Genomic DNA, 16,350 nt, shown 5'->3' with positions numbered 1-16,350 from the left:
TGTCTAGCCAACCACACCACACGCGTCATCAATAGCTGCGCCATCACGACCACGTAATGGCTGCGTTCAAAAACAATTGCGCGCCTACTGAACGTGATGTTCAGTAGGCGCGCAATGGTTTTTAGTCATGTAACTCTATTGTAAATAAAACATGTAAAGTACTGAAAAAAAAAATTCATAAAAAACGTTTTAATAACAAGCTTTTATGTAATGATGCACTAAAAAGTAGAAAATAAATTATAGACTACTATTTAAATAACTATAAAGAAAAGCGTGGGTGTCTTCCTTAACATTAGTAAAGGTATCCAATAGATACTAAAGTGCCCCACGCTTTTCTTTATAGTTATTTAAATAGTAGTCTATAATTTATTTTCTACTTTTTAGTGCATCATTACATAAAAGCTTGTTATTAAAACGTTTTTTATGAATTTTTTTTTACAAGCTTTTATTTAACTCACTTCCTCTGTCTGTCGTAAGTCTGTCTTGACGGAAACGCAGGAGTGAAAATTCGGACAGTTCTACTTGACCGACACGATTCACAGTTGGCACGTAGGTCAAGACATGAAGACAATGCAATCTGAAACTAAATTTGACTTAATTGGATGCCTAATTGATTTTTTATGAATTAATTAAAATTTGGACCGAATTAGTAGGCATGTCTAGCCAACCACACCACACGCGTCATCAATAGCTGCGCCATCACGACCACGTAATGGCTGCGTTCAAAAACCATTGCGCGCCTACTGAACGTGATATTCAGTAGGCGCGCAAAGGTTTTTAGTCATGTAACTCTATTGTAGATAAAACATGTAAAGTACTGAAAAAAAATTCATAAAAAACGTTTTAATAACAAGCTTTTATGTAATGATGCACTAAAAAGTAGAAAATAAATTATAGACTACTATTTAAATAACTATAAAGAAAAGCGTGGGTGTCTTCCTTAACATTAGTAAAGGTATCCAATAGATACTAAAGTGACCCACGCTTTTCTTTATAGTTATTTAAATAGTAGTCTATAATTTATTTTCTACTTTTTAGTGCATCATTACATAAAAGCTTGTTATTAAAACGTTTTTTATGAATTTTTTTTAGCATGCAATCGTTAGGCTAGCTACATGCTTAACTAGTTATCACGTATTTCATTATAATCGTCAGTTCGGTGGAGCTTTGTGGAGCTTAGTGGAGCTTAGAGGAGTTTAAGGACGCAACCATACTTCTCCTTTGTACTCGATTTTTGGCGATTCCTCCAAGTTTTTCCCACAACATTCCGTTTGTTCTGCTTCACTGACGACTGATCTTTACCAAGTTTGTTTTTGGCCTACCTACTTTAGCTCTTTCCGTGTGGTTTCTAATCTAGTGCCTGTGTGGCAATGTTGCTATTTGGTTTACGCTAGGTGTTTCCAATCCATCCTCGTTAACGCTTTTGCGTTTCTTTGCTAATAAAGTCAATACCAGTTATGTTCACAGTTCGGCATTGGTAATTTTTGCCCGTCCAGCTAATTTTGAGTCGTAGGTTAACCTTCAATAATTGGTAAACAGGTGTTAAAAAGCTGTTTATTTGCATATTCTCACGACTTACCCCATAACCGAAAACATGTTTTACTGATGCAGAAGGGTCATTGATGATAAATGTCTAAAATATTTCAAGTCTGAGAAAAAAATTAGTAAGGAACGTTGTTTTTGTGTTTTTCTGTTCAATGTATGGTTATTCATTTTTAACTTTTCTCTTAGTATCCTAAACGTAAACTAAATCTGTAGTTAAGTTGTAATAAGTTGTTGGAGGTTGTCGGGTGTCATTTTTGTAAAGTAATTTTGTAGTTTATTTAACGTATGTCGTGTATTTATCGTGATTGATCGATAGCTTGACTTATAATGTGGATACGGTAGGGCCATTGTCTAGTGTACTGGCAAACCCAGAGAAAATAAATGTGGCAGAAATTGCCTACCTGCAAATTTATAGTTTATATATATATATATATATATATATATATATATATATATATATATATATATATATATATATATAAATAAATAAATAAAAATATATATGTATATATGTATATATGTATATATATATATATACATTTATATATATAAATATACACAAAAATATATACATATGTATATATTTATGTTTATATTTATATGTATACATGTATGTATGTATATATTTGTACTGATTTCGTAAAATGCGATGTTTTAACAGCATGATTATGTTTATTGCCTGTGTTATTGTGATCAGAACGTGGTCATACATGTGGTTGTACGGAGGATGTGAAAATATTTTTAGTTTTTTGTCAACATTGTGTGATTGGCTACTTGTGTTTCGGACTGTAAGTTGAATATACTTTTACCTTTTTTAAAAATAACAATCTCATATTATTTATGCTTTATTCATCTTGTAAATAAATTGTAATCAATTTTAATATGGTGTCACTTCTTTGTATTAAGTGTAACTTATATGTTTTGTTTCATAGTTTAAATACTTAACTTGTTAGATCCCTAACACAAAGAGCTGAAATGGTCAATACAATGTTAGACATAGTGACTTGAAAAAAATTGACAAGTTAAATCGTGAAATCGTACCAAGAAATCGTGTTTTTTTTTCTTCTTCAGTTACATGTAAATGATGAAAGCGAATTAAAGACTACGAGTTGTGATTGCTTTACGTTCTCGTAGACACGCTATGCATCTATTACTTCGCTGTGACACAATTTTAAGGTAGAAATATAAACTACAAGGTCCTAGGTGCTTTGACTATAGGGGGTTCGACCACTTTTTAAAAATAAAAACTATACGATGTTTGTTATGTAAACAAAGTCACTCTCTTGTACTTGACAGTTAATAAGGCAGATGGCGTAGACGTTTTTCTTCCCCGTGCCGTTACTCTCATTATTGTGAACCCGGTTAATCAGTTCTGGGTTCACTCAAGAGAAGTTTTATGAAGTCTAGTAAGAACGTCCGTTGGGCAAGTGAAGTAGAGTTCACCTGTTTCTATGACCTAGGTATACGAAGAGATACTGTGGTTAGCACTATGCCCAGCCGCCTTTACCTTCCCCATCAGAGCTGGGTGGTCAGAGACATTGTAAAGACATGAATCTGGATTTGAACTCGAGAATTTCTGGATAGCAGTTAAGCGCTCTTCCACTAGGCCATGCAGTATCGTGTTGTAAGATAAAATACTCAAAAATAACGTAAAATTTGTATTATTACTTTCTCGTATATACGAAGTATAGAGAAAGTATTGTAATCGTGCACAAAAAAAAAATCGACATTTTTACAAATCTCGACGTTTTACACCTCACTGATACGGAAAAACATAATTTTGCAATCTTGTCCGTATGTCTGTGTGTGTGTGTGTGTCTGTCTATCTGTGTGTAAACACGATTAATTGAGTACCGTTACAGCTAGGTTGATAAAATTTCATATATAAGTATTTTATCAAAATCGTAGATCCGTATCAGCTTTTGAGCGTTTTCCGATAACCAGAAGTGGTACTTTTCTTACTTTGAATTTTTCAAAAGCCTATATAACTTGAGAACTATTTGAGATAGATAAATGAAATTTCACAAGTAAGTAAAAGATCTAAGTCTCTACCTTCTGTCAAATTTTGAGTAATTTCCGTTGACCGGAAGTACTAATTTACGCTATTTCCGATTTCTCAAAACACGCATGTAAATTTATAAAGTATTAATAATATTGCGCACTATTATGCACATTTTGTTTTGGCGTTCGCTTTGTACGCAATTCTTTTTTCTATAAGATTCTAATTTATTTTTACAAGTTTAAGTAATTAAAATTCATGTCTACATTCCAAGTTATATAAGAATATTCGAGAAAGTTCAGGGGAGATCACCCCCGGTTTATTTTTAAAATTGAGAATGATAAAATTACCCAGTCATAACAATATTTGAAAGAAATGTTTAATTCTATAATATGGAAGGTTTATACGTTATGAGCCTAATATGGCGAATTCTTCAGTTGTTTTTTTTTGTGTTAACTCACAGCGTATTATTGCAACAATACATACCAAATGCAGGCTTGTTTCGTGTGAGTTCCGCTAAAAAAAACAACTATAGGGCTGGTAAGTAGGTCACCAACCAGTTCTATGGCTCATGCAGGTTTTATTGAGCCGTAGAACTGTTTGGTGACCTACCTACCTGCCCTATAGGCAGTCAGTAACACGGGCTAAATGGGGTGGTGTGGTCGGATGGTAGACAGTACGACTTCTTATCTGAAAGTCTCGTGTTCGAAAGGCGTGCTTGAGTCTGTAGTACGACCATAACACTACATAGCTCTGATGGGTACCTGACTCGCGTTAGGGAAAGTAAAAGGCATAACCCTGACCACACTATCCAATCATAGGCCGAGGTCAAAGAAAAAGGTGAACTCTACTTCATCAGCAGAATTGACCGTTAAGTTTAAAGTGGTAAAGTATCTTTTACGGCTTACAAAATAATTTTGTGACATCACTAAGCAGAATCACTTTATAAAGAAATTTTCAAAAAGCTGAAGTGGGTCTAAACAGGCCACAATTTGGGTAATCCATTAGAATTTATAAAATAACTTTCTTTAAAATAACGCACCGCAATTTAAATAACAATAACAAAGCATGGGACGCGAGATAATTTATAACTTTTGTATAAGCGACCGACTATTGTCTTTAGAGTTATTTACATAGTTTTGAATTGTTTTATTTTCTTCTTTTTAGTGCATAATTATGTAAAAGCTTAATTAGTATAATCGTTTTTTTTCTTTTTAATAGTTTAATAACTTCGAAATTGTCATAGAATCGAAACGCATTGTGTAAAAATACTTGCGCAACAAATGAACTCACCAAATTGTGTAATCAGCGCAATAAAATTATACATTCTATTGCAATTTTTTATTATAAAAAATCATGTCACATCTTACAATGTCAAACTTTATGCCGTGCTATATTGTCATCTGTTATTGAACCAAATGTTAAGTTTGAAAGAACTAGGTTTGCTAAAATATCCTAGAAAATTTGAACACATGACGGATAAAAAAAATCACCTTGAATCAAATTAATTAAATAAAAACGTAATAACTATTGTCATCATAATTTAATTTTTAGATGATACAATAGATAGTAGGAAAGCTAGAAAGTATTTTTTACATTAACATCTAAAATCACAGCTCTCAATGTTGTTTACACGATACAGTCTTTAAGGTCTTAGGTTTGCACACTTGGTCATACGAAACATAACGCCACATCCTTTTGACAACACAATTTTCTTTACAATTTCACCATCACCCAATATTTGAATTGTTTCCATTTACAGGAAAAGCTAATGATACACGTAACACAAAGTTCTGACAAAAAAAAAAATAGACAATGCATTAATCTACAATAGGTTTAGTCCGGAATAAAAATATCGACAGTAATTTTTTAAAGTGTAATATTTGTCTTAGGTTGTTGCAGACTTCTAAGCTTTAGTTTCTCGTAATACATTCTTTTTTATAGCGAATGTTACCCTGTGATGTCAGTCTTTTGTAACTTTCTTTCATTAATAAAACAAGTTCTTCACTACTGGTCTAGATCCTGCTTGCAATTTTCAAGTTCCGGTTGATGAATCCCAGCCGGACAACATTTTGACATCAGCCGGTCCAAACTTTGCAATCACCTGGAACGAATTCTGACAACTTCTGGTCAAATGTATTACATTAGCCAGTCAAAATCTCAACATCAGCCGCTCCAAACTTTACAGTCACATCCGGTCAAAACTTTGACAAGAGCTGGTCAAAATCTTGACAACCTCATGTCATAATTTAGACATTAGCTCTACCACATTTTGACACCAGGTGGCCAAAAGTCTGATATTAGCCGGTCACATATTTACACCAACCGGCCAAAAGGTTGTATCTGCCGGTCGTAATCTTGATACCAGCCGGCAACAATTTGGAAAATAAGCCGGCCAAAAATCAGACACAAACCGACAAATATATTCCAGTAAAACATTTTTATAATTCCATATGGAGGTTGTCGTTGTGAAAATATTTTTAAACTTTTCGCACTTTGGTTCAAAGATTTATTCTTATAACGCTTTCTTCTTACCATTTATTAAGAGAGTTAATAAATGTGTACATATAAATGTTGAAATATGTCCTATGTAATTAGCTTACTTTGTTTAGAATTGTGGCAGAAATTTTTAACACCGGGAATTAGATTGATTTTAAAAGATCAAGCTCACAACACAAACAGTACATTAAATTTAAAAAAAATGTAAACACATGATTAACATGATTCGTGTGAGACGCTTCGTTGCGTGTACGTTGTAAACGTTTAGTAAACTACCAGCTGTATATGTTTTGCTGATGTTTAAAAAAGAAATCTAGTCACGTTTGAGTGAATCTTTGTTTTGAAGTATCCAAACACAAAAGTCGAAAATGAATCGCGAAGCACATATTGATTTTTAAATTGCATCTTAGAGGCTTTAACGTTTCTTTCTTGCTTAGTTGTTCGGCAAAAGTCAATCTGTAATTTCTTACAATTATCTTTTCTTGGGTTAATTGTTGTTTTCTAAATTTTGTTAGAACTGGACACGTTTCGTTGCACAGAAGGCTGTTATTTCTAAAAAGGAAAATAAAAACAACTTAAATTTATTGGAAACAACATACTATTTGTTTTTTTTTTCTGTTAAAAATTTGAAGGTCTTATTGTTTGAAAAAAATAATGTGTAGTGTGGTTTTTAAAATGAGAGAGAGAGAGAGAGAGAGCTAGATCTCTAATGTAAATAGGATATATAATGGTTTTTGGTTAGAGTAAACGTTGTAAAATAAACACTTTTACAGCCTGTATGATGGCGTCGCTCAACGCTACAACTACACCGGCCGTAGAGCCGTACTTTGTCATGTTTTTAAACGAGCGCCTCTACACCTCCATCCAGTACGCCATCTTCTACGGCATCTGGCCGTGCGTCATCGTCACCGGCATCATCACCAACATCATCAACATTCTCGTCTTCGTCACCATGGGGGTCAAGGACAGCATGATGGCGTCGTTTCTGGCACTGTCCACTACTGACCTCGCCTACCTGCTCTGTTCTTCCCTACCCGCTTCTGCTACAATTATCGGTGTGTCTGGAAACTCGAAAACGATGCCGATAAACGCGTTTTATCTAGCGGGTATTGCTGTGTACTACCAAGGTTTATTTTTAGACATTTCTCTAGGAATCATCGCCTACGTAGCCGTAGCTAAATGCTGCTGTGTTGTCATAGCCCTCAAGTTTAAATCCGTGTTCACATTAAAGCGGACGTTCATCGTTCTGATTATTATAGTAATCTTAGCTTTAGCGTCTAGACTTCCTGTTTTTACTTCGATGGGTCTCACGCAAACCAACAGTTCGCAAATAGTTGGTTGGTTTTCTAAAGACTTCAAACCGTCTGTAGAATTTAACAATCTGTTAAACAGAACAGCCTACCCTAATGCAATTTTCTTCATCGTTCTTATCTGTTCCATTATCCTTTCATCGTCTTTGGTAGAGGCTTCGGCAATGAGGCTGAAAATGACGTCAGGTTATAGAACAAAAATAGTGAAAAGAACTTCAAGTCGCGGTAAAGAAGATGTATCTAAAGAGATGAACAATGTTCTAACCAAACGTGATCTCCACGTGATCCGACAGGTTGTCACGGTGGCGTGCTGTTTGATGTTCACGGTGCTGATACTGTCAGTCAACAGTCTGGCCGCAGTTTTTGTCAAAGATTTTAGCTCGATGGGCAGGTACAAGCAGCTGTACAACATCACTGAGACCATCGGCTACACCTGTACTCACATCCACGCTGGCGTGCACCTGGTCATCTACCTGAGGTTTAACCTCAAGTTTAGGTTAACCTGTCGCAAGATATTTCCTCTCAGATCTTAAGCAGTAAACAGTGATATTGATAAGAGATGACATTTTGAGAATCTCCACTGAACCAAACATAACTAGCAAAGAAGAAAAGCATTTGTAAAACGGTAACTTCAAAAACATAGACACTTAAGATACATTTTTGTAAATAACGGTAAATAATGCAAGTAGATTTCAAATTAGAAAAACCTTTTTAAACGGTAAATTTAAAAAAAAAATATTAAAAGTTGTTTGTATGTTAAAGTGACTATTGCATATTAGAGTTCACCTTATCTTTTCCCTCCTAAAACAAAGGAATAGTATTGCCACTTCTATGCCTTGTTGTCTATTCAGCTAATCTGACTGTGTGCATATCAGAGTTGAGATATTTGAAAATTGCTTAATCCACCAATGTCTCAGAACCGAACATAACACTTTGATGCTTTCAGTTGTGCGCTTTACAATTCGACAACATTTTAAGACTAGTTAACCTTTTCTTTAAATATAAAATCTCAAGTGTATAGTTAGTGTACAGTGTGAACAAATGCCCGTTAGTAAATGTAGAAGCATTTTATAATTTTTGAATGATATCTATAAACGTGAAGGTGGTACTAGCATTATTTTGTTAACAAAAAAAATATTATACAAGACGAAAATAACAGTTTTAATGTTTGACATAACAAAAAAATTATTTATGTCTGGAGCTTTATTAGTGGGTATTGTGTTTTGGCTATTTCGATATTTAATTTGTTCCTTAGCTACTGCATAAGTAAGCATTTTTTGCTCCATCTTATGACTCAATGTGATTGTAATTCAGTGTCTCCTTTTCGGGAGTTACGTTTTTTCATCTCGAGTTTATATCAGTGATTGTCTACCTTCTTAGCTGATTTCATAGGTTTTTATTTACTCCACATCGCAATTGACCGTGTTTAATTCTGCTGTAATTTTCTTGATTAGATTAACTTCTTTTTCTTCGTTCTTACTTGTAAATTGGGAACTGATTTCGTCCAACACAATAGTGTTACGTGTCAACTTCTTATGCGCCATATATGCAGTTTTCTCATATTTTAACAAACTTTTCGTTCTGGATTTTCGTCCATAGTCTTTGTCCACCCAAAAACAAACTACAAGGCAGCTGGTTTTGACTTCAGAATTTTCTCTCCTAGGTTGATGTCCCCGAGCAACCATGATCTTTACCGACACGTCTCACTCCAATCTCCATTAGACAATCGTTATTATTTTATGTTCGTTTTTCATTTTGCTATTCACCTTGTTCTCTTTATTATCTTTTCAACTTCCCCGCGGGTATAGGCTATATACATCTTCATCCTTTGCTTTTCTAACATTTGTTATTTTTTCCCTAGCTCAATAATTTTCATGTCTTTTTCAATAACTCTCGTCCAGGTAACCTACATTTAATCTGCGTTTTTTTCTTGATAATTTTATAATCGAATGAATTTTAGTCTGTAATACTTGTTACTAATTCCTTGGTTTTACTTAAGCTACAAATAAATGAAACTAAATTCGTCCCATCTTCTTGATTTACTTAGAAATTGCAAACTTAACCAAAGTCTACTATTGTGACATTCGAGAATTTCGAATTTTAGAAAAAAAAAGCAATAACTATTAATTATCTAACCTGGTGACTAAATAAATCTCAGGTTTTAATAGGCCACAACAAAGATTGTATTATATAATAAACAAGATCAATAACACACTGTCTAAGGACTCGGATGATAAGCTTAGCCCCATAATAATAAAGCAATACAAAATAATACATTGTGTCAAAATGAAACGTGACGAAATAACCGAGTAAAGAGAATGATGAAGTAAACATCTGAGTTACAAACCTTTTCGAACTGAATTTTTGTATACCTTAACGTTAGGTCAAAGACCTGAATCAAATTCTGACACATGCACTTATTTTCGTTCATTTAATGACCTTGATAATTGTTAAAATATCTGACGTTTGTTTTTTCGGTATACTTACCTAAGTGCAAACGTTCTTAAGTTTAATTAGCGACGATCACGAATTTCTCCTAATTACATAAACACCTACCCATCACCCGTTTCATAAACTGTTTGTATGCACTTAATAGTCGCATTGACAAACGCTGTGTTAACATTTTAAACAAACGTGTCAATTTATAATTAACAGTTTTTATATTTTCAATTTTTAATGTGTCTTCGTACAAAATTAAACTGTTTGCATTTTAAATTCGTCAAATAAGAAAAGCAATTATAACCCAGGTTAGTTCTAAAAATTGATTAAACCAGTTGATTAGTGTAAATAATCATTATCCATTCCTAATTATCTTAGTCGATGTAGTCGGATGTGTGAGAAATAAATTAGTTTTTAAAAAGTGGGCTGATTAAAAACGCAAACAGAAAATTAAGTTGATTAAAAAGTAATACCTGAAAAAAATAATTATTTTTGTATGTATAAATAACACAAATTTACTGCGCAATAAAAAATATTTAAACTCTCCCCTTTTAGAACTTTATTTATTTTAGTCATATGTATCTACTCTGTTGTTTCATATGTATTTATTCTAAAGTAGTCGAAATGTTTGATTCTAAATAACATTTTATAAGTACAAATATAATTAGGTGCAATAAAGTAATTTCCCTTTTTTCGAGATATAATCTGCATTTACAAAATAAATATTTAAAAACAACAATAGAACTACTATAACCTACAAAATATTTAGCGTAGTGTAGTTGTAATTAACGTATTTAAAATTTTGATTTACAATATATACGGATAAATAAGTGAAATCGAGGATCCTAATTAGATGCGAAATACAACGGTATAATGTCCGCACCCAACGCTACAATTGCACCGGTCGTAGAGCAGTACGTGGTCACGTTTGTTAACGAGCGCCTATACGCCATTATCCAGTACGCCATCTTCTACGGCATCTGGCCGTGCGTCATCATCATCGGCATCATCACCAACATCATCAACATTCTCGTCTTCGTCACCATGGGGGTCAAGGACAGCATGATGGCGTCGTTTCTGGCACTGTCCACGACTGACCTCGCCTACCTGCTCTGTTCCTCCCTACCCGCCTCTGCTACAGTAATAGGACTCTCTGGCACTACGAGATCTATGCCGATAAACGCGTTTTTTCTAGCAGGAATAGCTGTGTACTACCAAGGTCTATTTTTAGATATATCTTTAGGAATAATCGCCTATGTAGCCATTGCCAAATGCTGCTGTGTTGTCATAGCCCTCAAGTTTAAATCCGTGTTCACATTAAAGCGGACGTTCATCGTTCTGACTATTATAGTGATCACAGCTTTAACGTCTAGACTTCCTGTTTTTACTTCGATGGGTCTCACGCAAACCAACAGTTCGCAAATAGTTGGTTGGTTTTCTAAAGACTTCAAACCGTCTGTAGAATTTAACAATCTGTTAAACAGAACAGCCTACCCTAATGCAATTTTCTTCATCGTTCTTATCTGTTCCATTATCCTTTCATCGTCTTTGGTAGAGGCTTCGGCAATGAGGCTGAAAATGACGTCAGGTTATAGAACAAAAATAGTGAAAAGAACTTCAAGTCGCGGTAAAGAAGATGTATCTAAAGAGATGAACAATGTTCTAACCAAACGTGATCTCCACGTGATCCGACAGGTTGTCACGGTGGCGTGCTGTTTGATGTTCACGGTGCTGATACTGTCAGTCAACAGTCTGGCCGCAGTTTTTGTCAAAGATTTTAGCTCGATGGGCAGGTACAAGCAGCTGTACAACATCACTGAGACCATCGGCTACACCTGTACTCACATCCACGCTGGCGTGCACCTGGTCATCTACCTGAGGTTTAACCTCAAGTTTAGGTTAACCTGTCGCAAGATATTTCCTCTCAGATCTTAAGCAGTAAACAGTGATATTGATAAGAGATGACATTTTGAGAATCTCCACTGAACCAAACATAACTAGCAAAGAAGAAAAGCATTTGTAAAACGGTAACTTCAAAAACATAGACACTTAAGATACATTTTTGTAAATAACGGTAAATAATGCAAGTAGATTTCAAATTAGAAAAACCTTTTTAAACGGTAAATTTAAAAAAAAAATATTAAAAGTTGTTTGTATGTTAAAGTGACTATTGCATATTAGAGTTCACCTTATCTTTTCCCTCCTAAAACAAAGGAATAGTATTGCCACTTCTATGCCTTGTTGTCTATTCAGCTAATCTGACTGTGTGCATATCAGAGTTGAGATATTTGAAAATTGCTTAATCCACCAATGTCTCAGAACCGAACATAACACTTTGATGCTTTCAGTTGTGCGCTTTACAATTCGACAACATTTTAAGACTAGTTAACCTTTTCTTTAAATATAAAATCTCAAGTGTATAGTTAGTGTACAGTGTGAACAAATGCCCGTTAGTAAATGTAGAAGCATTTTATAATTTTTGAATGATATCTATAAACGTGAAGGTGGTACTAGCATTATTTTGTTAACAAAAAAAATATTATACAAGACGAAAATAACAGTTTTAATGTTTGACATAACAAAAAAATTATTTATGTCTGGAGCTTTATTAGTGGGTATTGTGTTTTGGCTATTTCGATATTTAATTTGTTCCTTAGCTACTGCATAAGTAAGCATTTTTTGCTCCATCTTATGACTCAATGTGATTGTAATTCAGTGTCTCCTTTTCGGGAGTTACGTTTTTTCATCTCGAGTTTATATCAGTGATTGTCTACCTTCTTAGCTGATTTCATAGGTTTTTATTTACTCCACATCGCAATTGACCGTGTTTAATTCTGCTGTAATTTTCTTGATTAGATTAACTTCTTTTTCTTCGTTCTTACTTGTAAATTGGGAACTGATTTCGTCCAACACAATAGTGTTACGTGTCAACTTCTTATGCGCCATATATGCAGTTTTCTCATATTTTAACAAACTTTTCGTTCTGGATTTTCGTCCATAGTCTTTGTCCACCCAAAAACAAACTACAAGGCAGCTGGTTTTGACTTCAGAATTTTCTCTCCTAGGTTGATGTCCCCGAGCAACCATGATCTTTACCGACACGTCTCACTCCAATCTCCATTAGACAATCGTTATTATTTTATGTTCGTTTTTCATTTTGCTATTCACCTTGTTCTCTTTATTATCTTTTCAACTTCCCCGCGGGTATAGGCTATATACATCTTCATCCTTTGCTTTTCTAACATTTGTTATTTTTTCCCTAGCTCAATAATTTTCATGTCTTTTTCAATAACTCTCGTCCAGGTAACCTACATTTAATCTGCGTTTTTTTCTTGATAATTTTATAATCGAATGAATTTTAGTCTGTAATACTTGTTACTAATTCCTTGGTTTTACTTAAGCTACAAATAAATGAAACTAAATTCGTCCCATCTTCTTGATTTACTTAGAAATTGCAAACTTAACCAAAGTCTACTATTGTGACATTCGAGAATTTCGAATTTTAGAAAAAAAAAGCAATAACTATTAATTATCTAACCTGGTGACTAAATAAATCTCAGGTTTTAATAGGCCACAACAAAGATTGTATTATATAATAAACAAGATCAATAACACACTGTCTAAGGACTCGGATGATAAGCTTAGCCCCATAATAATAAAGCAATACAAAATAATACATTGTGTCAAAATGAAACGTGACGAAATAACCGAGTAAAGAGAATGATGAAGTAAACATCTGAGTTACAAACCTTTTCGAACTGAATTTTTGTATACCTTAACGTTAGGTCAAAGACCTGAATCAAATTCTGACACATGCACTTATTTTCGTTCATTTAATGACCTTGATAATTGTTAAAATATCTGACGTTTGTTTTTTCGGTATACTTACCTAAGTGCAAACGTTCTTAAGTTTAATTAGCGACGATCACGAATTTCTCCTAATTACATAAACACCTACCCATCACCCGTTTCATAAACTGTTTGTATGCACTTAATAGTCGCATTGACAAACGCTGTGTTAACATTTTAAACAAACGTGTCAATTTATAATTAACAGTTTTTATATTTTCAATTTTTAATGTGTCTTCGTACAAAATTAAACTGTTTGCATTTTAAATTCGTCAAATAAGAAAAGCAATTATAACCCAGGTTAGTTCTAAAAATTGATTAAACCAGTTGATTAGTGTAAATAATCATTATCCATTCCTAATTATCTTAGTCGATGTAGTCGGATGTGTGAGAAATAAATTAGTTTTTAAAAAGTGGGCTGATTAAAAACGCAAACAGAAAATTAAGTTGATTAAAAAGTAATACCTGAAAAAAATAATTATTTTTGTATGTATAAATAACACAAATTTACTGCGCAATAAAAAATATTTAAACTCTCCCCTTTTAGAACTTTATTTATTTTAGTCATATGTATCTACTCTGTTGTTTCATATGTATTTATTCTAAAGTAGTCGAAATGTTTGATTCTAAATAACATTTTATAAGTACAAATATAATTAGGTGCAATAAAGTAATTTCCCTTTTTTCGAGATATAATCTGCATTTACAAAATAAATATTTAAAAACAACAATAGAACTACTATAACCTACAAAATATTTAGCGTAGTGTAGTTGTAATTAACGTATTTAAAATTTTGATTTACAATATATACGGATAAATAAGTGAAATCGAGGATCCTAATTAGATGCGAAATACAACGGTATAATGTCCGCACCCAACGCTACAATTGCACCGGTCGTAGAGCAGTACGTGGTCACGTTTGTTAACGAGCGCCTATACGCCATTATCCAGTACGCCATCTTCTACGGCATCTGGCCGTGCGTCATCATCATCGGCATCATCACCAACATCATCAACATTCTCGTCTTCGTCACCATGGGGGTCAAGGACAGCATGATGGCGTCGTTTCTGGCACTGTCTACTACTGACCTCGCCTACCTGCTCTGTTCCTCCCTACCCGCCTCTGCTACAGTAATAGGACTCTCTGGCACTACGAGATCTATGCCGATAAACGCGTTTTTTCTAGCAGGAATAGCTGTGTACTACCAAGGTCTATTTTTAGATATATCTTTAGGAATAATCGCCTATGTAGCCATTGCCAAATGCTGCTGTGTTGTCATAGCCCTCAAGTTTAAATCCGTGTTCACATTAAAGCGGACGTTCATCGTTCTGACTATTATAGTGATCACAGCTTTAACGTCTAGACTTCCTGTTTTCACTTCAATGGGACTGATTTGGGTTTCGAACCCGCAAACCAACAGATCACAGCTAGTTGGTTGGTTTTCTAAAGACTTCAAATCATCTGTAGAATTTAACAATCTGTTAAACAGAACAGCCTACCCTAATGCAATTTTCGTCATCGTTCTTATCTGTTCCGTTATCCTTTCATCGTCGTTAGTAGAGGCGTCAGCAATGAGATTGAAAATGACGTCAGGAAATAAACGAAAACCGGAAATAAAAAAATCAAGTCACGACTACGAAGAGGATCACGGTGATAAAAATATTCTAACCAAACGTGATCTCCACGTGATCCGACAGGTTGTCACGGTGGCGTGCTGTTTGATGTTCACGGTAATGATCCTCTCATTGAACAGCCTAGCGGCTGTTTTCATCCCGGGATTCAACTCCACGGGCAAGTACTGGCAGCTGTACAACATCACTGAGACCATCGGCTACACCTGTACTCACATCCACGCTGGCGTGCACCTGGTTATCTACCTGAGGTTTAACCTCAAGTTTAAGTTAACCTGTAGCAAGATTTTTTCTTTAACCTCAAGTTTAGGTTAACCTGCCGCAAGATTTTTTCTTTAACCTCAAGTTTAGGTTAACCTGTCGCAAGATTTTTTCTTTAACCTCAAGTTTAGGTTAAAATGCCGCAAGATTTTTTCTCTTTAACACTTCATTAAGAACATCAATGTTTTGTACTTTATCGCTGAATGTAACAACGCTATTTTATGTTTTAATTCTGGATTATGACCTAATTTTATTTAACAGTTGACGTTTTTTAAAATTGAAGTAAAAGAATTTGCTAAAGTTCCCCAGAAAAAACGATGAAAATTAATTGAATCTGTTTTAAAAATAATTTCTAGTTTTTGGGTAGAACCTGTTTTTGTTTTCTTAAAACGACTACTTTATGAATTAATAAAATACTGTACAAACAATTTAGTTTGCTTGAGTTTTGAAAGTGTTATTAACTGTATACTTGAACACAATTTCACTACAGTCTGATTGTCAGTTCTGATTGGCCTATTTTTTAATGTACACATCTGTATTTTTTAAAGTATGGTAATACTTTTTCTATTGTAATAAATTATAGTTTCAATAATTTAGGCTTATTTAAAAATGTGTCTTGTTTTAAGGCTAAAATGGTTGATGCTCTTAGAATGGTCTAAAGATATTCTCGATACTTTAGGCATCAAATCAAATGTTTATTGATTGTTGCGACACTTTTTTTTATAAATGTGGGTATGGTAGTGTCTGGTTTTCATTAAGACATTTCAGTTTATTTTATGCATGCTTTATTTAAACTGAAATATTATTCTTTTTAA

At 33.9% G+C, this 16,350-nt stretch overlaps 3 protein-coding genes across 3 annotated transcripts; all 3 read left to right on the top strand.

The window, feature by feature from the left end:
• Nucleotides 1–6,824: 6,824 nt before the first annotated feature.
• Nucleotides 6,825–7,886, top strand: LOC131949663 (uncharacterized). The gene has a single exon (XM_059311518.1). The coding sequence runs from the start codon at nt 6,825–6,827 to the stop codon at nt 7,884–7,886; it is 1,062 nt and encodes a 353-aa protein (XP_059167501.1).
• Nucleotides 7,887–10,665: 2,779 nt separating this feature from the next.
• Nucleotides 10,666–11,727, top strand: LOC131949655 (uncharacterized). Its single transcript, XM_059311505.1, has one exon. It carries the CDS (start codon nt 10,666–10,668, stop codon nt 11,725–11,727), a length of 1,062 nt encoding a protein of 353 aa, XP_059167488.1.
• Nucleotides 11,728–14,506: 2,779 nt separating this feature from the next.
• LOC131949644 (uncharacterized) lies at nt 14,507–15,589 on the top strand. Its single transcript, XM_059311494.1, has one exon. It carries the CDS (start codon nt 14,507–14,509, stop codon nt 15,587–15,589), a length of 1,083 nt encoding a protein of 360 aa, XP_059167477.1.
• The last annotated feature ends 761 nt before the right edge of the window (nt 15,590–16,350 follow it).

This window comes from Physella acuta, unplaced genomic scaffold, assembly GCF_028476545.2.
Source record: "Physella acuta isolate Inbredline_101_S28 unplaced genomic scaffold, ASM2847654v3 ptg000062l, whole genome shotgun sequence".
NCBI lineage: Eukaryota > Metazoa > Mollusca > Gastropoda > Physidae > Physella > Physella acuta.
This window is presented reverse-complemented; position numbering and strand designations above follow the sequence as displayed.